The sequence below is a fragment of the Typopeltis vanoorti genome, chromosome 21 (assembly GCF_054136105.1).
Source record: "Typopeltis vanoorti isolate ZY-2024b chromosome 21, IOZ_Tvanoo_1.0, whole genome shotgun sequence".
NCBI classification, from domain to species: Eukaryota; Metazoa; Arthropoda; class Arachnida; order Uropygi; family Thelyphonidae; genus Typopeltis; species Typopeltis vanoorti.
In genome coordinates, this window is record NC_143569.1 from 51,022,049 (window position 1) to 51,045,247 (window position 23,199).

General features: G+C 35.2%; 1 protein-coding gene across 3 annotated transcripts in view; it reads right to left on the minus strand.

Moving 5' to 3' along the window:
* Top3alpha (topoisomerase 3-alpha) overlaps nt 1-23,199 on the minus strand; it is a 496,301-nt gene that overhangs the window by 276,927 nt on the left and 196,175 nt on the right. For all 3 annotated transcript variants that reach the window (XM_090411715.1, XM_090411714.1, XM_090411713.1), the window contains exon 15: nt 9,526-9,595. In XM_090411715.1, the coding sequence (XP_090267841.1) occupies nt 9,526-9,595 (70 nt within the window). The remainder of the gene's footprint in view (nt 1-9,525; nt 9,596-23,199) is intronic.

Genomic DNA, 23,199 nt, shown 5'->3' on the forward strand with positions numbered 1-23,199 from the left:
ATAAAGGAAGCTCAAGAAGAAAATGTAGTAATTATAGAGGAATAACATTATTGTGTCACTGTGCAAAGATTTAGGAAAGGATAATGGCAACAAGAATAAGAGACAAAATAGAGGAAGGGCTAAGAGAAAAGTAGTTTGGTTTTAGAAAAGGGCAATCAACTGTTGACCTGATTTTGCTGTAAGAAAAATGATGGAAAGCCATTGAAAATTTGGAAAAGATCTTTGACTGGATTCAATAGGAAAAAGTCTGGGAAAGTTTGGAAAAGATAGACACAGAAAAAGAACAAACAGTCACAATAAAGAATATGTATGTTAAGTTTAAGAGCTGTGTAAAAACTAAATATGGTAATTCGAAGTGGGTTTATGCTTCAAAATGGACTACAACAAGGAAGTGTGTTATCTGCATTGCTACTCACTGTAGTGATGAATAGTATCCTAGATATGGTTAATGACCAGAATGAGAAACAGTTGTGTTTGCAGATGATGTGGTAACATTTGGGCACATTCAGAAGAAAAACTACAAAAGAAAGTAGACAAATGGAATAGTGTGACACAGAACTATGGATTACATATTAATAGTAGGAAGAATGAGAGCATGGTTTTAAATCATAGTGGAAATGTAAACATTAATGGTGTTAGACACAATGACAAGATTTGAAGACTAGTGAAAACCAAATATCTGGGAAGTTTACTTTCTAGTGATGGAAGTTTAAAACCAGGAGATAATGAGGATTTCTGTAACCAGGTCAAACTTTTTTAACACTATAAGTAGTCTACTTTGGGACAGTGAGGTCCCACTTAAGTTCAAGCTTAGATCTCTTTTGTGTGGGAAGACAGGGAGGGTGAACAAATTGTTAAATCAATAGTAATGGATGTTCAGGTAGGCAAATGAAAGATGTTGCTTCCCATATTTAAAAGGGAGAGATTATTATTACCAAGCATACACTCTACAACCATGCCTCTGATGTTACTATGTGCCCTATTTCTCAGAGCATTATGTCCACTGAAGATCCCCTTAGCAAGTAAACAGGGGAAATGGCAAATGCAATATGAAATAATCAAGGTCATCCTGGGATATATCTGAACAGGACAATAAATAGATGCAGCATATTGTAATAACAGATCCTAATGTGAGGTAGATGGCAACTGTCTCTATGTTCATGGTGAGTAGTACTTGTTGGAAGGTTTTTTTTTTCCAAATAAACTCACAAATGAACACTTGCAAGAACAATAATACACCTCCATGGTGCTGAGTGGAGATAAAATGAAAGGAAAAATTTGTGGACATATTTTTTGAAAAGTTGAAGGTTGTAGTCATTGGAGAAGACAGAGTGAGGGAGCCTGCTCCAAAAGACAGAGATAGATGGAAAGAAAGACACGTATGATAGTTTGATATGTTTGAAAGCAGATGGTATAAATAGATGTTGATCTGTAGCTGCTCTTGTTCTTACAGTTTTAGAAGAAAATGCCCAATTCAGCCAAGCATAGATCATGAAAGTACTTGTAAAAGAGGCATAAGGCAGAAACTGAATGTGAGAAAGGGATCATCAATTAATCCTTTTCTAAATAGTATCAAGCAATGTTAATAAACAATATTCTGTGTTCAGCTGATTGAGGATTTATACAGTATTAGTAGTTATATAAGTAGTAATCCATGAAAGGCTGGAGCGGATTAGTCCAAGAAGAGAAATATAATCATGTTTTGACATCTGAGTGTTATCAAATATAAAGCAAAGTGAGATGAGATCATCATCAAATTCCTGGTATGTACCCTCATGGGGTGTACAGATTAATTATCATAGTACTAGGCGAAAAAATTACACCTTTATTAACTTCCAATCAACAATTTTCCTCCAAATTAATCTGTTATCTGTCAAGACTCCAAAATTATCAGATCTTATATTTCTGTCTTTTAAGGCACTTTTTACTGTATCAGTCAATCTACATCTTGGTCTTCCTCTGAGTCTTTTTTCTGCCAACCTGGCACAAGACACTTGTTTTGCTAATCTTTCCTCACCCATTCAGTTTAAGTGACCATACCAACTGAGATTAGCTTTACTGATAATACTGAATCACATTTCTAAATGATACCAGTGGTAGGTTCTTTTCTAATATCCTCATTTTTAATGCGATAATGCCATTGATGCCATCTGCACACTCCACTAATCTTTCTCAGAACTCTCATATCAGTGGTCTCAAGTCTTTGATCAAGAGTTTTATTTCTTACACAGTTCTCAGATCCATAAGTTAAAATTGGTTTGACCACTGTCTTGTTCAAGAGAATCAAAGAATAGGAATACAAGGCACACATGCACACAATAACTGGTCCACCAACCTAAACAGCCACTGTGAACCAGAAATCAATATTAATATCAACAAACAATACCAAAACTATTTTTGAAACCCATACAAAATGAGAATCCCCCAAACTTCTGGGAGAGAGAAAGAGAACCACTCCAACTCAGGCCAGACCAATGCAAAAGGGCCCCCACAATCCTTGCTGAAAAAGTGTTCATATCCAAAACTGCCTCCATGGAGAATCCGAGCATCATCCCACAGACACTACACTGTGCCAGACCAGACCCTTGAGGCCTCATGCACTTAACACAGTATCCATGCTCATCAACCCCCCCCCCCCCCCCTACAGAATGGTTCATCTCATCCCAAGCATGCAAACCACATTCACAAGAATCCAGCAAACACTCATCCAAAGACAGATGATAGCTTGTCCTTTCTAGGCGGCAAAAGATGAGAAACTTTGTTGAGAGAAAAATATGTGGAAAATAAGGTGATACTTCTTCAAAATTCTACCAATACATTCAGGGATACCAAAAATATAAGGGATTGGAATCCTGAAGTCTGTTGATGAATCCTTAGGTGTTGAAAAATACCAGTCACAAAATACAAACTGCCACCTCTATCCCTAGCCGGCACCCACCAGACTACCCGCAAATGCAACTTGCATACCCCGGGAAGATAGGCCACTCCATGGAAAAAAGAATCAATGAACATCGACACCACACTGAACATGTGAAACCTCAAAAGTCCAGTCTGGCACAGCACAGAACAGACACCAAACACAGCAGTACTCACCAGGATAAAGCTCACATTCTCCACAGAATCATTCTTGTTGAAAATTACACAGAATTGCATTTTAATAGTGCTGAAGCTCCTAATGGTATCCTAACCCACACACATATCAGAGTTTAAGGCATTTGTTATGGAGAACTTTGAGGCTTCTAATGATTGCATACTACAAGATTTGCTGAATGAGAGAAGAGTGGAGTATAAGGTCATCAGCATAGCTCTGGACAGGATTTCAAGTCAATGAGAGCAGGTCATCATTTATGTACACCATCTGCAATTAGTGGAGAAATCTGAGAAGAGGAAACCATGACATATAGTGAGCAACCTAAGAGGAAGTTGGCAACCTAAATGCAAGGGATTGAAGGCAGACCATAGGATGGTAGTTTGCTAAACAGACTTCTGTGCCAGACCAGATCAAATGCATTAGAGATGTGAAGAGTAACCATGTGAGTTTCTCCAAACTCGCATCCATAGGCAGGTTCATCTCCTATACTGTCCTTACGGATAACTGCAACATTCAATAATGCAAGATCTTCTCTACTCTTTAAGTATGTCGCCTGAAGATAAAAGCAAACTGACATTACAGTAGACACTGATTTCACTTTACAGTAGGCACTGATTTCATCGATATTCTATGATTTCATTATTTATTGTTGGTAGATCAATCTAACCTCTGGTATTGTGAGGTCCTGTTTTTATCAAATTTGGATTTTTCCTTTTGGGGAAAATTGAGGACAGCCAGTGTCTATCTTTTCCTCCTTGGGGAAAATATCCAGGAAATATCATTTCTGGATTTCTCTGTCAGTAAAGAAGTATCCATTTTATCCATTAATGGATATGGAGGTGCTGGGTCCATTATGTTTTTAACCTACAGAGTGCTTGTGTAGTGGGATCGTTTTCAGCTTGTTTTCAAGAGTGAGGTCATATTCATTTTTTAATTTTTTTTACTTTTAGTTTTTATTTTTAATTCATAGAGAGATTGCAAGTACAGCAATTATCCAACCTTAGGATGCTTCTCATACATGACACTGCATTTATTCATACAATGGGTTTAGCAACATAACGGTCTCATGAATCAAACGGATGTGCAGTTTTCATGAAATGTTTGTTTATGGCATTGTTGCTTGCTGCATTTCTCTGTGTTTTGGTGTTTCACTTTGAATTATAAATTGTTTATAACTTATTTTATTTTATTGTTGTATTAACAATACAAACAATGGCAGATAAAGTAAGGGTGCTGTTGCTTCCAGTCAAAAGAAAACGCACAAACCTATTACATTAGATAAGGTCAAAATGATGGTGTATCAAACACCAACATAGACCACAGACTAAACTGCAGCCTATCTCACCACACACTACTGCTGTTAGAGTTGCTGAAAACAACTCTAACAGCAGTAGTGTGTGCACTAAAGTTTTTAATGAAGTAACAAGTTAATGCTACAGTTATTCATAAATGTGACAATCTCATTGCCAAAATAGAAAAAAAAATTAATGGGGTGGGGGATTAAGAGTGAAGGGTGGATAATGGGGAGGAGACCACCACATGACCTTTGAGGAATGTGGAGAACCGACCAAGGCCTCTGACCCGATGTCCAATTTTTGCCTTCTTGTGGTGCACCCTCAGGATACTGAACAAATGAAGATGGGCCTGACAATTTAGGATTTAGCCAACTGGCTTAAGGCATAATTTAAAATGATGCCTCCCTGCCCCCAATGTTTTCATCAGGGAACCAGAGCAAACAGCAAAGAGACAGCTACTGGAACAAATCGCAACTCAACATCAGCAGAGATCAAGATTGGCACCATCAATGTAAAAATCAAGAAAAAAGAAATGGAGCTAGCAGAAGAATTGGATAAGTATCAAATTGACATAATAGGTGTTACCAAAACAAAGAAGACAAAAACAAGTGAGATCTTTCTAAGCAACAAATACAAGATGTTATATTCAAGAAATAATAATCAGGGAAAAGAAGCAGTAGCTATAATATTAAGCACTAAGTATGAGGATAATCTTCTTGAATGGTAGGTGGCAATATCAAGTAGAGTGATGTGTGCTAATATCAGAATGGGGAACTGGACAATTTATTAAATATGGTAAAGGCAACATGAAAACTGAAGATAAGAATATCCCATATGTTTTTAAATACTTTGAAAGATTGTTAAACGTGAGTAGTAAAAAATTTTCAAGAGGAATGAATCAGAAAAATATATCTGTACTTAAAGTAAAAAACCTATCACAAACCTGAAATGCAAAAAGGCAGCCAGAGTAAATGATATTTGACCAGAAATGCTAATATATGGAGGTATAAAAGTCTTACATTGGCTGCACTGCATAGTTCAGAAGGCATAAATAGAGGAATGAATTCCAGATGATTGGTGTAGAGCTCTCATAGCATGCAATCAGGAATACATATCCATACTTGAAGAAGAAAAAGCCATCAAAAGCTTGAAGTGTGGAAAGGAAGCAGGAGTAGATGATATTTGACCAGAAATGATCAAGTATGCAGGTATAAAAGTCTAACAGTGGCTGCACTGCATTGTATAGTGGACAAAAGGACTTATAATAAAAAAGGGGAAATAAAACTGAATGCGAGAATTGCAGAGGTATTTCTCTACTGAGTGTTCCTGGTAAGATTTATGCAAGTATACTTGAGAAATGGTTGAGAAAGATTGTGGAAGAGAAGCTTGGTGAAGAAGAAGCTGGGTTCAGGACAAATAGAGGCTAACAGGATCAAATTTTCACGACAAATAGACGAGAAATCATGGGAATATAACAAAGGTCTGTATTTAAGTTTTGTAGATCTGGAAAAGGCATATGACAAGGTACCAAGAGAGAAGCTATTCAAAATGCTACAGTTGTATGGTATCAATGGGGCATTATATCAAGCAATACTTTGTCTTTATTTGAACTGTAAGTCAGCAGTTACAATTGAAGTACAGGAAGATGGTTTAATGTTAAATCTGGCATCAGATAAGGATGTACATTATCCCCTCTGTTATTCATTATCTATATGGATCCATTATAAAGGAAAGTGTATTAAACCTGATATCAAAATTGGATATGTTAATTTCAGCTCTTTACTTTATGCGGATGATGTTATACTTCTAGATAAATCTGGTATGTCTGCAAGATTCCCTGACTAAATTGAATAACTGTAATAGATATGCTATGAAGGTCAGCAATAACAAGACAATGACAATAGGCAGAAGCATTGAAAATATCAACTTCATTGTGAATGGAGAACCTATAGAACATGTAAAACATTTCGGCTACTTAGGCAACATTTTTAGTTAAGATGGTGGTAAATTAAATATTGAAATAGACAACAGAATCAACAAAGCTGGTACGGTAGGAAGTCAATTGAATAAATTCATATGGAATAAGAGAGAAATTAGTCAAAACACTGAATAAGCTGTATACAACACAGTATTCAAGCCAATTTTAACTTATGTATCTGAAAGCTGGGTAGAAAAAAAAAAAAAAAAAACACTACACCAAAGACTAGAGACTGCAAATATGAGAGTCCTGAGAAAGATTAGGAGCATGAACAGATGGCATCAATGGCAATACCATATTAAAAACGAGGATATTTGGAAAGAACTTAACATTGTTAACATCCAAGAATGTATTAGCAGAGCTAATCTCAGGTTGGTCACTTAAACAGAATGAGAGAGGAAAGATTAGCAAAACAAGTGTTCTCTGCTAGATTGGCAGAGAAAAAGACCAAGAGGAAGACCAAGATATAAGTGGATTGATTTAGTAAAAAGTGCCTTAGAAAATATAAGATCTGATAATGTTGGAGTCTTGACAGATAATAGACTGACTTGGAGGGAGGAAAATGGTATATAGGAAGCTAGTGGTGATGTAAGTTTTTCATGTAGTACTATCATATCCTGTACACCTCTTGAGATTATGTCAGGAATTTGATGATGATAGAAAGAAAACAATTGTATCTCTTTTCAACATAATCTCCATTTACTTCAGCACCCTTTTCTTTCTTTCTTTGAATTAACATTTTTATGATCTTGAAAAAACAGTCTGTACTTTTGTCTGCAAAATGGCCTTAAATAGCATCTTTCATCTCATTGTTATCTGTAAATTTTCTTCCTCAAAGGTCTTTCTTCAGTTTCAAGAAGAGATAGTAATAGTAGCTAGATCTGGGCTGCAGGGTGGGTGTTCAATATCGTGGAAGCTACCACAACAATAGCCGTATAGACTGGAACACTGTTGTGAAGCAGGTGAACACCATGACTCAGCATTCCTCATCTCTTGAATGACTTCAAAGATCCCCAGCAATCCCAAAAGACTGTTGCCATGATCTTCTTCGTGGAATGAATCACCTTGGCAGTGCTTCACCTAGTTTGCACCACTCCATGGATTCCCTTTTAGAAAGAGGATGATAATAAAGGATCATAATTTCATCCCCAGTGACAATGGATTCCAGCACTTCTCTCTCTGATTCCCTCGGCAGAGCTCTAAAAACTTTTGGGACTTGGTCACATGATGCTCCTTCTGAATTGAAGAGAGAAGTCAGGGCATCCACCTTGCACTGACTTTTGTCATGTGTAGCTTCTAGTGAATGATATGAAGGACTGTTGTTATACAAGGCCCCAACCTTGCTGAGATTTCTTTGAGCTTTAGCCGTCTGTCATTGAGCAGCTCCTCCTCAACAAGAGAGACAATGACAGATGGCTAAAGAAATCTCAGCAAAGGCCTTCTATAAGAGTGGTCTTTGCCCATTCCTTCACAGTGGAATATGAAGGAGAAGCTTCCTCCATAAGTGCAATCCGCTGTTTGATAGCACTTGGAGAAAACCCTTCTTTGGTGAAAAACTATCACAGCACGGTACTCAATTTTTAACAGTGCAGCCACTTAGAATGCCACATGTTAGTCAAATGCATGTCTCCAACTGAATGATGCGGGTAGAGAGTTGAAACTGGTACAGTAACCTCCCCATAGATGGTGCTGTCTGTCACTCGTGGTGTTTTAAAATTGGCACAAATTTTGTATGTCAGTCCAAAAAATTTTGGAACCCACCTCGTACATCTAAAGTTACCAGATCTCTGTGTTTTAAGGATAAGAATATGAAGGAGAAGTTTCCCCATAAACAACATCCAATTGCTGTTTTATAGCACTTGGAGAATGCCCTTCTTTGGTGAAAAATTTTATCACAGTACATTACTCAATTTTTAACATTACAGCCACGTAATGTGCCACTGTTAGTTATTCCTGAAATTTTATTCTTAAAATCTATTGGATTTTTTATGAAAGAAGCAGAGTTTATAGTTTATATTTCAGACATTCTATGCATGTCACAATAAGCACATTTTCTTTATGTAATTCGGGAAGGTCATACAGTCTTTGAGCAAAAGCATGATGAACTTTTAACCTTTTTACTGTGTGATTGCTTATGCAAATATCTGCCTGTATGAAAAGATTTTTTTATGAATGGAAAAGGATAACAGCCATTAGGAAATCATGTTACTAGTGTATTTAGAAAGAATAGACAGTTGTTACTTTATTTTTCTACGGTTTTATTTTAGGTTGTTAGCTTTTAATATATGCTAAAATGTATTCAATGTGTTGAAACCATGAAATAGCATAGATAAAATACTACATGCAATCTCCTTCCCTTCTAAAATCAACACACAAGATCACATCAAAACTATTACTATCCTATATATTAAGGATACATCAGAGCCATAGTTTGCAATATGATCTCCATGCCTCTTTCAAATCTTTCATTCAGCTAGCTACTTTTAAGAGGATTAAGTAGTTGTTCTCCTAAAGATCAACTTCATTCTCTTGCACATCCTGGAATGTATAGTTTCTGTTTCTTGTATCTGCAGTTTAGCCTACACTGGACACACTGATAGATTACATAACAGCTGCAATCATCTGTACAGCAGGTCAGGATTGACACACCATGTCTGAATACTCATTCACATAGGATTAAATGGAAAAAGAGAATAATATTACATAGAAGTTGCTACAGGTCTGAAAGACTATTTTTAGAATCAGCATTGGCTGTGAAGTACTACCACAACCTCAACAAGTGAGATTGCATTAATATACCAAAGATCTGGTTGACAGTCTTTATAAGACCAGTTAGCCTGACTTTTCCAAATGAACTTTATGGTTATCTCATCCATAGAGGGTACCATTTAAGGACATTAATTCTATTTCAGTTATAATTTGTAATGATTCTGCAATTATTTAGTTCAGTGCTGTGTGCTTGTGATAGTTATATTTTGTGATTTTGGAAATGCTGGGTAGAAAACCAGAAAATGTTAATGTTCAATAAATTAATTTCTCCTCTCTTGGAGTTGTTTATACTGTAAAGCACTATTATAATAATCAACAACACAGCCTTTCCATATATATAGTGTGATTAACAAATAACAAAAATTATTCACCTGAATGATAAAAACAATTACCTCTTCAAGTCTGCTTCCAATTCAGCTCTTAAATGAGGCTTAGACATTTCAAATCCCATCATGTCATATCCTGCAATTAATCAAAATAAATGATAAATAATAAAAACACAAAATACTCTTTTGAAGAATGGAACAAACTTCACTGTACATACATTTCAAGCTAAAATTAGAACCCATGAGAGAGCAAGAGCAGCTTACAATAAATTGGATTTATTAAAAAATCACTTTATAACGTGCACATAAAGTAAAATAAAAGAACTCAGTATACAAATATTTACAATGATAATTAAATAGTATAGTTGTTAAATTTACTAGCAATAAAAATAAGATTAAAATAACGAAGTTCAGCAGAGTTGAATTTTTAAATACAGATAATTAAAGTAGTATACAGCAAAATTAAAAAAGACATGTTAAATCTAAAAGACTGCTTCAAATATCACTTTAATATGCAAAGTGCCTGTTCTCTTACAAGAATAGAAAGGCAAGAAAAAGGATAGAGGAAAGAAACATGCAACTTGATCTTAGTGCATATAAACAATCAACGTGTACAAAACATATATCATAAATGTGAAAAAGCATTTATGTTATCTGATGGACTGGACAAGCTGAATATCTTCATATAATTCTTTGTTAGATGGGTCACTTTGTGTAACCAATGAATACTGGTTGAAACTACTGAAATTAAGGATTCAATATTTATATGCCATCTCTAACAGTATGCAAATCACATATTTTGAAGTCAGAATACATATTCATAATGAATAATAACTTTATTATTACAAATATTTTGTCCTGAAACTAACAGGCCATCAAAGTGCATAATCACAAGGGAAGCTCGAACAAAGGAATGTTGTCTCTTTTTACAGATATGCCATGTGTTGGAGTGTTATCATAAAGTGGTTACAAAATAAGATGAATTTACAAATTACACTGAAATTAAAATAAATTAGCTTCAAAACACAATAAATAATAAAATTAGATAAAATAATTAAATCTGAATGACATGATAAGAAGGTCAGCAGAGATGATTCTGGCAAGATGGTGAATGCATCATTCATGTTGAAGTTCTATTATTAAGGAGAGGGAGTCATCAGCATCTTAAAGTTAAAATTGGCAAGTTCAAGAGACAGGGGACTACCGATCACAGTTCTTTTGATCTGTTTGTATGGTTTCTGCAAATAAAATAGCCTGTACGTACAAGACAAAGTTAAACAGGTTAACTATATCTCGAAGGAACTACTCTGATAACAGGTAGAGCATGTCAGCAATAGGTACACTAATAAATAAAGATGTCAAAATTGACCATGTCTGCACTGTAAGGATAGGTTTTTAATTTTTGTCTGGAATTCTGATAAACTTTTCACATATTACACAGCTGCTCATGAGCAGCTGTGTGGTATGGATCTGAGAGGGACTCCTCATTTGTGGACTTTTGGCAGACTATAGAAATGGGATGGGAGGGGTTTCCAAAATGGATCTTCAGTTTTTTGATAGTGTCTTCATACCAGCTGATCACTTTGTTCAGTAGAGAATTCAGCTTGTTGATTTGCCTACCAAGCAGAGTTCTGAGTAATCTCTTGGTGAGTGGGTTGAGCTCGTAAACAGAAGAGAAATTTTTCTGTGTTGTACTTTGTAGTGTCTATGACTACTACAGCTTTTACTTTATCTGCTTTTGTAGCAGTCTCTTGAAACTCAGTAATGGTGTGAATGTTGAGAGCGAGATACGATTTGGTGACTTTTAGCTCATTACAAGTTACACCAAATTACGATATAAATATGAGGAGCAGCCAGCAATTTCATGATTTCTTTAAATTTCATGTTGGGGGGCTTAAGGAAGTGAAAATACCTTCCCAGTGCATTTTCACTGGGAAGGTATTCTGATCAATTTAATTCTTCCAACATTTCAATGTCAGTCACAGAAACGTCATCAGGAAGTATAATATGAAACTTTTAACACACACACACAAAAAGGCAACACAAAACCAGTGATACACATAAATTAAAGACTAAAGTCCTACCTAGGTGGGGCACCCTCTATTGGTGGCCTTGGATGTAAACTGTGATCTTGAAGTATTAGTATTTACCATATTTTTTTTTTTAAAAAAAGAAAGCCATCTGTATCTAAGAGAATGCCAGTTTGGTTCTGCTATGGGTACAGATTGCTGCTAGATGATGCAGTTTTGCTGCTACCAACACAGCCATCAGCTCATTACAGTTCGAGCACTCAGATATTCAGAACCCTAAACTCTGTACCATTCTCTTTGACATTTCAGAAGCCTCTGCTTAGAAAGAATTCATAAAAATAAACACATAAAAAAAGTAACAGTATTTTGAATCATAAACCGAAGCCATAAGTTCAATCCCTTCATATCGTAGTTAATCTGTTGTCAAAGAGGCTAAACAAAGCGGCTGTCAGTGCACTAAGTCTCAGCCACAATTTTGCCATTGCACTGAAACAAGTGCTGGCACTAGACCTGATGTTGAACATTGAATGCAGAATCTGTAACTCAGCTCCATAAATAGCTAAGTGCATTAGACTTGACACTGCCAACATTCTTTTTACAGCTTTTCCCCCTAAAAGGAATCTATTATTTTGCCAATAGTATAAAGTCATCACCAGAATGGATAAAGATAGAAATATAAGATCTGATAATATTGGAGTCTTGACAAGTAACAGACTGATTTGGAGGAAAATTGTAGATAGGAAGTTAGTAATGATGTAAATTTTTCATGTAGTACTATCATATCCTGTACATCCCTTGAGGGTAAATGGCAGGAATTTGATGAAGATGATGAGGAAGATACTTTTTTGCGTAGACTTTAAAATTTTTTGATCCGAGATATAGTGGGATCATAATCTAATAGCAAGTAGGTAGAGTGGTATCCATAGAGACAAAGTGATGTATCCACATCACTTTTATCCACTCTGGTGATGACTATATACTATTGGCAAAATAATAGATTCCTTTTAGGGGGAAAAGCCGTAAAAGTATCTTCCTGGCCTCCTGAAATCGCAAAAACAGATACAGGTAGTTCCCACCTTTACAAATTAACTGGTTCCTGGCAACCATTCATAAAACCAGGAATGGTCGTTTGCCTTAGAAATAATGCTATAAGAGAGAGTTACGCTCATAAGAAGGACTATATAAAGTTCAATGTGTAAACCTTTACTGGCCAAAGATTTACACATTTAAAAAAACATAAAAATTTTATATTAAAAAAGATCCTTTAAAAAAAAAAATTAGCTGATTTCTATATTACTGGGTGAATCGGCAGCCATCAAAGCACTAGGAGATATATTAGGAAGCTTCAGTGCATCTTTTTTTTTCAAATAAGGTCTCGAGTGTCATCTGCTTCATTGACTTTCACTTCTTTTTTTGTTTAAAATAGCTCTATAGCAAGCAGAAGCATTATTCATTTTGCAGGAAAATTTACTAAATCGTTCAAAATCTGAATCGTGATATAAAGATTGATTGAGTTTTTCAAGAAAATGCTTCTTCTGGGACTTTTAAAGTGAAAAACTGAGTTGGAGCTTCATATTTGTTAACTTCTTTGTTTTTTCTGGATAAGATTTTGCAGCCTCACTATCGGCACTTGCAGCTTCACCTTGTACTTTAATGTTATGCCAATCAGTTTGCTTTTTATAGTGGTCAAACCACCCACTGTTTACAGCAAAAGTCTCTTTGCAGTCATTCCCTTTTTGGTCTTTCAGAATTTACAAATAATGCTTTAGTACAAATTGTTGCATAGGTAATAGGCATGTTTAATCATTGAGTTTTTTTAATCATTTTCTTTAATCATTAAGAGCTCTTGACTCATAAGGACTCATAAGTCCTTCTCAAACCTTCCTTCTGGCTAAGATATGCCACTGATGTTCTCTATCTGGCCTCATGGCCCAGACATATTAGACTCCTTCTTCTATCACCTCAATAGTCTACACCATAGAATCCAATTTACGATTGAAAAGGAAACTAATAATTGTCTAGCCTTCCTAAGTCACCTTGGTAACAAGCCTTTCTGATGGTAACCTCTCTTCTCAGTATACAGGAAACCCACTCATACATCAGATACATTATGAACTTTCCTATCATCCCTCTCTCAACAATAGGGTATAAAAATACTAACAACAGAGTCTATAATCTTTATTCTAAGGCGGTCTCTTTTGCAGCTGAACTCTCCCTTCAAAAGGATTTTAGTGATGCTATCAATATCACTTACATCCAAAGTACACTGGAAAAAAATAGCCCAAATTCAAATGCAATATAACCTTCTCACAGCTATCAAGCCTCATTTGAAACTAGCCATCCTTCATGACTCCACTAAGGAGCAACTACCTCCTCTCTCTCTCTCTCTCTCAGTTCTGTGTATACGGTTCCCTGTTCCTGCAAGTTGGCCTACAATGAATAGGTAGGAAGATCAGCCATCATCTGCTTAGAAGAACATAAAAATTATGTCTGAAATTGTGACTATAGTTAATTGAGCCTTGCAGATCATGTTATAAATGCAGCACATAAAATCGACTGAAAGAAAACCACCATGCTCCATCAAAGTGAATTAGAAGAAAAGAGTGCTCTAAGAATCTTTAGCTGAAGAAATATGGTTGCATAAAACTCCCCAAATATGGGAAATAGTAATATTTCGAGATCCCAGTTTACGTTTGAGATTGATGACAGTCTGGAGATGGCATGCCACCTAGTTAGGACTCTAGTCTTTTATCCGTGAATTTCTTTTTTTTTTTCATTTTACACAAATTATGGACTCTACAACCATGTTATAAATAATTATTTTAATTTCCCAGCATTTCGACCTGCATATTAAGGTCATCATCTGGAGTATACACATATATATATATATACAGAGACAAGCTAAATTACATTTCACATAGTATGCTGAAGAGACAATGATTTGATCAAAGTTTATTCTACTGGCCTGACCTCTAGTGAAAATAAAATAAAATTACAATAAATAAATGAAATAAAATAAATTAACTACATCAAAACTTCTTCTCTACACCAAAACTATATTCTATTTAAGACAACATCAGAGAAACATTCTTTCTATAGCTAGTTTTGTTACAGTAAAAACGATGTCCTAATTTAACATAACAATTCTTATATTAGATTTAGGATCCTGGATTACCTATGGTCCTATTTATAATTAATATCCCTTTAATGTATGGATTGATTACAGTTTTATTGTAGTCTTGTTTATTTTTGTTTTTAAGTGAGGTCTTGTACAGAATGTTGTTGTAGTATTTTGGCTGTAATCATTTTTTAGGAAGGTATTGCTGATAACTTTTAATTCATCTTTAAGTGCTTGTTCATTTGGAGCAAATCTTCAAATTCCTGTTTTTTAGTGTACTAATGACCCCTAGTTTTTGAGTATTGGCCAGTATGTGTCGGTTTCCAGTAAACAGTGAAGCAAAGGCTACCAGAAGGAAGACATGTGACAAGTGTACCTAGAAACGGAAGTGTGTTCTGCTTTTCAATCTCAATTGTGAATTGTATGCGTTTGTGATGTTTGTTTAGGTGGCTGAAGAAAGTGTCTAATGTCTGGTGGTCATGAAACCAGATAGCAAAAACATCATCAAAATATCTAAGCCAGACTTTGGGTTTTAAAGGAGAGGAATCTAGAGCATGTTGCTCAAAATGTTCCACATAAAAGTTAGCAATAAGGGAGGATAATGGTGAGCCCATGGCTGTGCCTTCTTTTTTTTGTAGGTAGAAAGTGTTTTGCCACACAAAATAGCCAGAATGAAATACATGCGCAAAGAGTGATGTTATAACAGGAGGGCCCACAAAGAAGCACAAAGCCACTAGGCTTTGCGCTTCACAACCATATGCCTGGGGAAGAAGTGTTCTAGGTTCGATTCCCGGATGACGTGAGGAACTTAATAATCCTCCTCAGAGAAACAGGATGCACAATTCCTATCAGAAAAAAGGAACATAAATGATATGTTAAATATAATAACTATGGTCAAGCTGGTCTTTCTGATCATGCCCTGAACACTTTACATAGAATTGACTGGAAAAGCACCTGTTGTTTACATCACACCAAAACATGGTATGAACATAAATTGAAGGAGGCCTGTGAGATTCTTATCAATCACCCTAATCTTAATAATAATAATGGTATAAAAATCCTAAGCATATGGAAGGCACTTATTCTACCCACTTAACTTTTCTCCTTAAGAGTTAATATAAATAGGATCACAGGTAAACCAGGATCCTAAATCTAATATAACAATTGTCATGTTAAATTAGGACATCATTTTTACTGTAATAAAACTATCTATAGAAAGAATATTTCTCTGATGTTGCTTAAATAGAATATAACCTTGATGTCGATTTCTCCATTGGGGCTTACGTAATTTCCTAGACATTTAAATTTGTTCACTTGTTCTATTACTTTGTTGTAGATGACTAGTTTGCATCTTTTAATTTCTTTGCCTTGAAATGCTATTGATTTCATTTCATTTATTGAGATTTTCATGTCATACTGTGCTATTGTTTTGTTCAATACGTGTAGATTTTTCTGTAACTGGTCATCATTTTCAGCAAAAATAACTTGATTGTCATCATACAATAGGCTGGTTAATTCTTTATTTCCTATTTTAATCCCTATGATTTTGTTTTTCCTCCACTCTCTTGAAATTTTTTCCATATATATATATATATATATATCAGGGGCGAATTCTCCATGCTTGCTGCACAAGCTCATTACTTGAGAAAGAAGTAATATTTATTTGCTAATAAATGCATGGATTTATAACCATTCCATTTAGGCTTTTATTTTTGTAGACAGAAGACGTCTTAAGCTTGTGCAGCAATAATTGAACTTTGTGTTGTGTATCGAAGGCCGATGCTTGCTCTTCTAGTCAAAGCTACCTTGGCTTGCTCGGTTGTCGGAGCTTCCAGGTCCTCGCTGCAGCACTGTGATTTCATGGGCGCACATAGCCATTTCCACTCCCTTCACGTCATCTTAAACACAGGCCATATGCAGTGAAAGTAGCTCTAGCCAGTGAGCTTCAGCCAGCCTTTACAAGTGTGCGTGTTGTTTGGGAAAATTAAATTACAACCAACTTTTTATGACGATGTTAATGACCAGTTCATAAAGAAGAACCGTAGGGTAGAATTTTTATTCAAGTAGCTAAATTGAAAAACATAGAATATCATTTGTAAAATAAATGTTGTATTTGTATGATTAAATGTACAGCAATCCCTCGATTAGTGCACCTAATGCTTTCTTTAAAACAGGTGCATTAATCGAAAACGCACTAATCAAATAACCTATGGGAAAAAGTATAATTCGTTCCTCAAATTTCTTTTTTGAACCTTAATTTTTTTTATGACAGAATTAAGGTATGTCTCAGGGCCTAGTTAAAGGAAAACCATGAAGCTGAAAGACAATAAAACATATTCAGAATATAAATTTTATTATTCTTCTTCTTAACAAAGAATTGAGCTAACGTAATTTGGCGAGCATTTTGTTTCTTTTTTTTTCATACAACCAACGGTATGGCCCTATTGCCTCTTCTGCAAATTTTACTGCTTCTCTCTTCATCAGGGTCAGCCTCTAAGCATTGCTGCTTAAAAACTTCGATTGTACAAAAAATATTTTCAAATCGTTTCTGTGAAATCTCTTCATATTCTTTGGGATCTTCCCGCTGTGCATCTAAATTTAGCAGGTCGGAATCACTCAATTCTTCAGAATGAGATTTAATTAACCCTTGGACCTTATCATTGAAGGGGAGAAAGAAATAAAGAACGTACGAATTGGTCGCCAACATGCAAAACCACGTGCTTTATAGATAAAATTTCCCAACTGTTATACAAGCAAAATAGTTACCACTTTAAAAACTACAATGATCATAAAAGAGAAGTTACTTTTACGACATGTAATAATAAGCAACATATCCCAAAAGACAGATTTGATTACCCTATTATCGGAATGGATTCTCCTTTTTGTGACATGCGCAGAAGTGTCAAAGGATCTCGAATCTGTATAGCAGATGACATAAATTTTACATAAACGGTAAAAATTTGGAACATAGTATATATAGTGTACATGAAAGTAGTGTAGTATGCCATTAAAAATAACTTTATAAAATGTTTTTAATTGGTAACTAAATTATTTCATTCCGGTGAGTGACTTTTTAAAATAGTTAGCCATAAAAATGTATAGATAGAAAATTTTTAAAATTTGTAACATTTATTTTTAAGATGTATATAGGCGCACTAATCGAATTTGGGTATCGAAAAAAAAATAACACACTAATCGGGGGCACACTAATCGAGGGATTACTGTACATATATATCTAAATATATACTTTTAAATGGTCAGTAATTCATTATTCCGCTAATCAGACTTCAATCACATCTCTCATTCTCTGAATGATAACAAGAGCAATCTTGAATTTCAAGACCAGCATTCGCCCTTGATATATATATATATATAGAAAGAGAGAGAGAGTATTGGTGATAATCTACTTCCTTGAATGAGACCTCTATTGGTTTTAATGTTTTCGTTGTTTCATTATTAATTTTAATATAGCTTTCTTCCATTATATTTGCCATTGCTTTTGTGGTTTGAGGTGAAGCTTTCAATTCATACAATATATTGATTAATTTTATTCTGTTGATTTGATCATATGCTTTCTCATAATCCAGGAAGGCCATATATGTTGGCAAGTTAAATTCTATTCTTTTTTCTATAATTTGTTTGAGTGCAAATGTGGGATCTGTGCAGGATCCTCCTTTCCTAAAACCGCATTGTTATTCTCCAATATTTCTTCAGCCCATGGTATTAATTTACTTTTAATTATATCTAGATATATTTTACAGCATGTATTTAATAAGGATATTCTTCTGTAGTTTCTGCAATCCTTTTTGTTTTCTTTTTTGAATATATTTATGACTATTGCTGTCTTCTGTTCTTCTGGGATGTTTCCTTCTTCCCATATTCTGTTTAGGAATTTAATTAATTGTAATTGAAATGGTTTACAGCTGTATTTGTATAGTTCTGAATTTATTCCATCTTCTCCTGTAGGCTTTCCGGTTTTTTAGTGTTTCCAATATTTTCTTGAGATCATTTAACTGTATTGGTTCTTCATTTGTTTCTTGACTTATTACTTGTTTTATTTCAATTTGATTATTATTTTTAGAAGCTGGGTGCAGTGATTGGTCCATTCTTTTATGGAGGAGCCTTCTAATTGTAGACTATCCTTCCTTTGTTTCTTGAGTCATTTTTTTAATGATTTTATAGCTCTTTAAGTTGAGGTCCATTTATGTCATGCTCTAATCTCGATACAAATTTTTCTCAGTCTTGTCTTCTGATTTTCTTAGTTTCTCTTCTTGTTACTGGTCTGATTCTTTCATATTCTATTTCATTAAAGTACATTTCTTTTTTCTTTCTCATTAAAGATTCTATTTCTGGGTTCCAGGTTCTTAGTCCTTTCCTTTTTCTTTGCAGTTTTGTTTCTATGGCTTCCTATGCTGCTTGTTTTACTATTTGTTTAATGTTTTGCCATTCATTTTGTATATCTGTATCTTCATTTATTTTCTTTGCATGATTTGTAAGTCTTCTTTGATATAGTTCTCTGATACTATCTTGCTGTAACAGGTCTATCTTTAATTGCTCCTGCTTTTCTTGTTGTGTTCGTGTATTGTTTCTATTTCTCTGGTTTGGGATCTTAATAGTACTGATTAATAAATACTGGTCTGAGTCAATATTGCACCCTCTGTATATGCTGCAATTTCTTACCATCTTCTTTAGTTTTTCACCCACTATTATAGTCTCATACCTTATTTAACATTAAACCATTTCCCTATACCTCCTTCAATTCTAACTTTGAATAGCTTTTCTCTTGGCATCATGTCATATGCCTTTTCCATATCTATAAAAGTTAAACACAATTGCATGTTATATTCCCATGATTTTTCTACTATTTCTCTTAAAGTGAAAATCTAATCCTGATAATCTCTATTTGGTCTGCACTCAGCTTGTTCTCCAAGTTTCACTTTCACAAATTTTTAATTTATATAAGACCCTTTGTCAAGTGGTCTTATATAAATCTTACCTGAAACACTTAGCAGAGAAATTCCTCTGTAATTCTCACATTCAGTACAAATGGGTACTATGTGATCTCTACATCAACATTTGGAATTTCTCCCTCTGAAGGCTTTCTAGATTATGCAGTGTAGCCATAGTATACCCTCATATATGAGCATCTCTGGTTGAATATCATCTATACCAGCTGTGTTTAAACATTTCAGGTTTCTGGTGGCTTTTTCTATCTCAAGTATTGTTGTGTATCTTGATTGCATCCATTTTGAATGCTTTCTAACACCATATTAGAAAGCATTCAAATTAATCCAGACATCCAGAATATCTTGATCTTCTGTCTTTGTCAAGCTTATCATATCTGATTCTTTTACACTACACCTTCCTCTATTTCTAGTTTTTTTTTCAACAGCCTGCAGAACATTTTTCCACCTTTCTGATATACAAGGTGTCCCTGAATTCATGGCCCAAATGTGAGCGGATGGTTAGTACACACCGAAACCACCAATAATCGTCATAGAATATGCGGCTGCAAATGTAGGGGGCGCAGATGCCCGACTGTCCGTCGCAGCCGATGATGTGCACAACAAGCCCGGTGTTTCCGAGCAGGTACACCAATCACTACTCCGCCGTTGTGCCGGTATCACCGTTGGTGAGTGGACTTTGAGCATTTGTTGTAACGATCTCCAATGAATGTGACTCTGGAAACCTGTGTTGTCTGTCCTTCATTTCCAACCCCTCACTGTGTTTGCAGACACATATTCTATGATGAATATTGCTGGTTTCAGTGAGTACTACCATCCCCTCATGTTTGGGCCATGAATTCAGGAACACCCTGTATATCTTCTATGTTCTTACCAAAGTCTTACCATGATTTTTTTTTGGCTAGTTTTACATGCTGTTTTGCTTTCTTCATTCTTCTCTGGATTCACTCAAGCAAATGCTTCTTTACTTGCTGAGAGCTTTTGACATGCTTTCTTCTTTTCCCTTGGCTGCATCTTTAACTTCTTGAATGCATCATAAAGTTTTGATTTTTCTATACTTTTATAAAACCTCTACATCTGCCTCTCTGGCTGAATCAATGTTTTCTTCAGGGTCTGCCACTAAATCTCCAAGGTCTTGTTTTCAAAACCGTGGAGATTTTGTGTATTTGAGTCTACATTTCCTCTGAACATCAAAACTAAATGGTAATCCCTTGCTATTTCAAATCTAAATATACGAGGGACGGCCAGTAAGTTCCGATGGGCTGTCAGAGAAACAAAAATATACTTACAAAAAAAAACTTTATTGGAAATTAAAGTAGACATCTTTTACTACTTTTCTACATAATTTCCACCATTGTTCAGGCATTTATCATAACAGGGCACCAAGAGTTGTATACCTTCGCTGTAGAAGGTTGCCGCCTGTGACACAAACCATGTAGTGACTGCTTCTTTGACCCTCGTTGTCATCTTGAAACCACAGGCCACCAAGGAAAGATTTCAGATGTTTGAACAGGTGAAATTCACTTGGTGCGAGATCAGGATTATATGGGAGATGATGGAATTGTTCCCAGTCGAAGGTGACAAGAAGTTGTTGCGTTACGCCGGCCATGTGTGTGTGGGCATTATCATGAATCAAAACAACGCCCCTGGTAAGCATGCCACGTCGTGTATTCTGGATAGCACGACGTAGTTTCTAAAGGGTTCGGCAGTACATAGTTGTGTTGACTGTGGAGCCTTGACCCAAGAAGTCTACCAGCAAAATTCCTTGTCTGTTCCAAAACACAGTGCACATGATTTTCCAGGTGGAAACCATTGTCTTCAATTTCGTCTTGACTGGTGATGAGGTGTGCCTCCACTCCATGGACTGTTGTTTGGATTCAGGGTTTGTGTGCAACACCCAAGTCTCATCCTTAGTGACAAGTCTGCTCAGGAAAGTATTGCCATCCTCATGGTAGCGTGTCAAGAATTCCAACGGACTGCCCAGCCGATTCACTTTGTGTTGTTCTGTAAGCAACTTCACCACCTAGTGTGCACACAATTTCCAATAATTCAGTTTCTCTGACACAATTTCATGAAGACATGAACGTGAAACTTCTAGAAATTGCAGCAAGAGTGACGTCATAGTGAATCCCCTATTCTGTTGAATCTTCTCTTCAACTGAACGCATCAAATCATCAGTCACTAAAGATGGTCGCTCGCTCCATTCATCATCATCGTGCACACTGTCCTTCCTTCATTAAAAAGTCTTACCCAACTTCGTACCATTGAATCACTCATTGCACGTTCTCCATAAATCTCAATAATTTGCCAATGAATTTCAGCTGCTTTAACGTTCCTCACACTCAAGAAACAGATAACTGACCTTTCACATGGGGCGATTTGATTTCCTTAAACATTATAAATACACACCAAGAAGCGCACACACTGCAAGAATGTCTGAAAATGGCACCAACGCCTTGCTAAGGAATCAACAAACTCATCACGTATGCACACCATTGCGATTGCAGCGCAGCAATGAAAATATTTTAAAAAAAGAACTTACTTTCTGGACATCCCTCGTATGTTCTATATAATTATACACAGATTTTTTTTTAATAAATATATTGGAAAATTTTTTGGAGATTTGCGACAATTTGAAAAAACTTGCAGACAAACCGAGTAGCCTAAAAATATCAAAAAAAAATTAAGAACATCATGAATGTATAAAATATATGTAGATCCTAGTCTATTTTATCGTTTACTACCATAAAGATATACAAATACATAACTAATTAAAGCAATAAAAAGTCTATACAGAGAAACAAAAATTTGCATCAAATTTGCAGATGGAACATTATCAGAACCTGTAACCACAAATAAAGGAGTGAGACAAGGCTGTGGCTTATCCCCAATTCTATTCAACATTTATATAAATAGAATCCTAAAAGAATTGAAAGTTTAATTTTTAATTTTTTAATTTAATTCCATTTAATTTAATTTAAAGTTTAATTCCATCTTTGACAGTTGTTTAACTGTCAAAGGAAAAGGAAAACACAGAAATAAGAGAACAATTACATACAAAAAACATCATACAAGAAATAAAAGAATACCAGCAAAATTGACTACACCACATAGAAAAAATGAGTAACAATAGGATTCCTAAACTAGCACTAGAATATAAACCTACAGAAAGAAGAGAATGTGGACGTCCAAAGTTAAGATGGAAAGATCAACCTCACCTGCAGAGCAGGAACAGGACATAAAAAGCCTATACCTAAATTGTTCCGATGACGAAGTAAACACAAAATTATTATAAAAAGTTAAAATTTATCAAAACTTATGCACACAAACACTTGCAGACTGTAAGTGGCATCATTTGCAGTCGAGAGAAATGTAAACAAACATAAAGATGCAGTATTAAATTATAACTGCATAAAATTAACTGTTATTAATTCGTTTAAATAATTAATTAGCATACATGATAAAAAATTTATAAGGATTCATTCATTAGTGTATAGGCTAGGCTACCGCAAGCCAATCATATCAATTCACTACGCTATCATAAAGCACTCATATTGCTGCTTCTTCGTTATCAATGCATGAATTGTTATAGCTGTAAATAAATATGAATAATTTCTTTTTTACATTA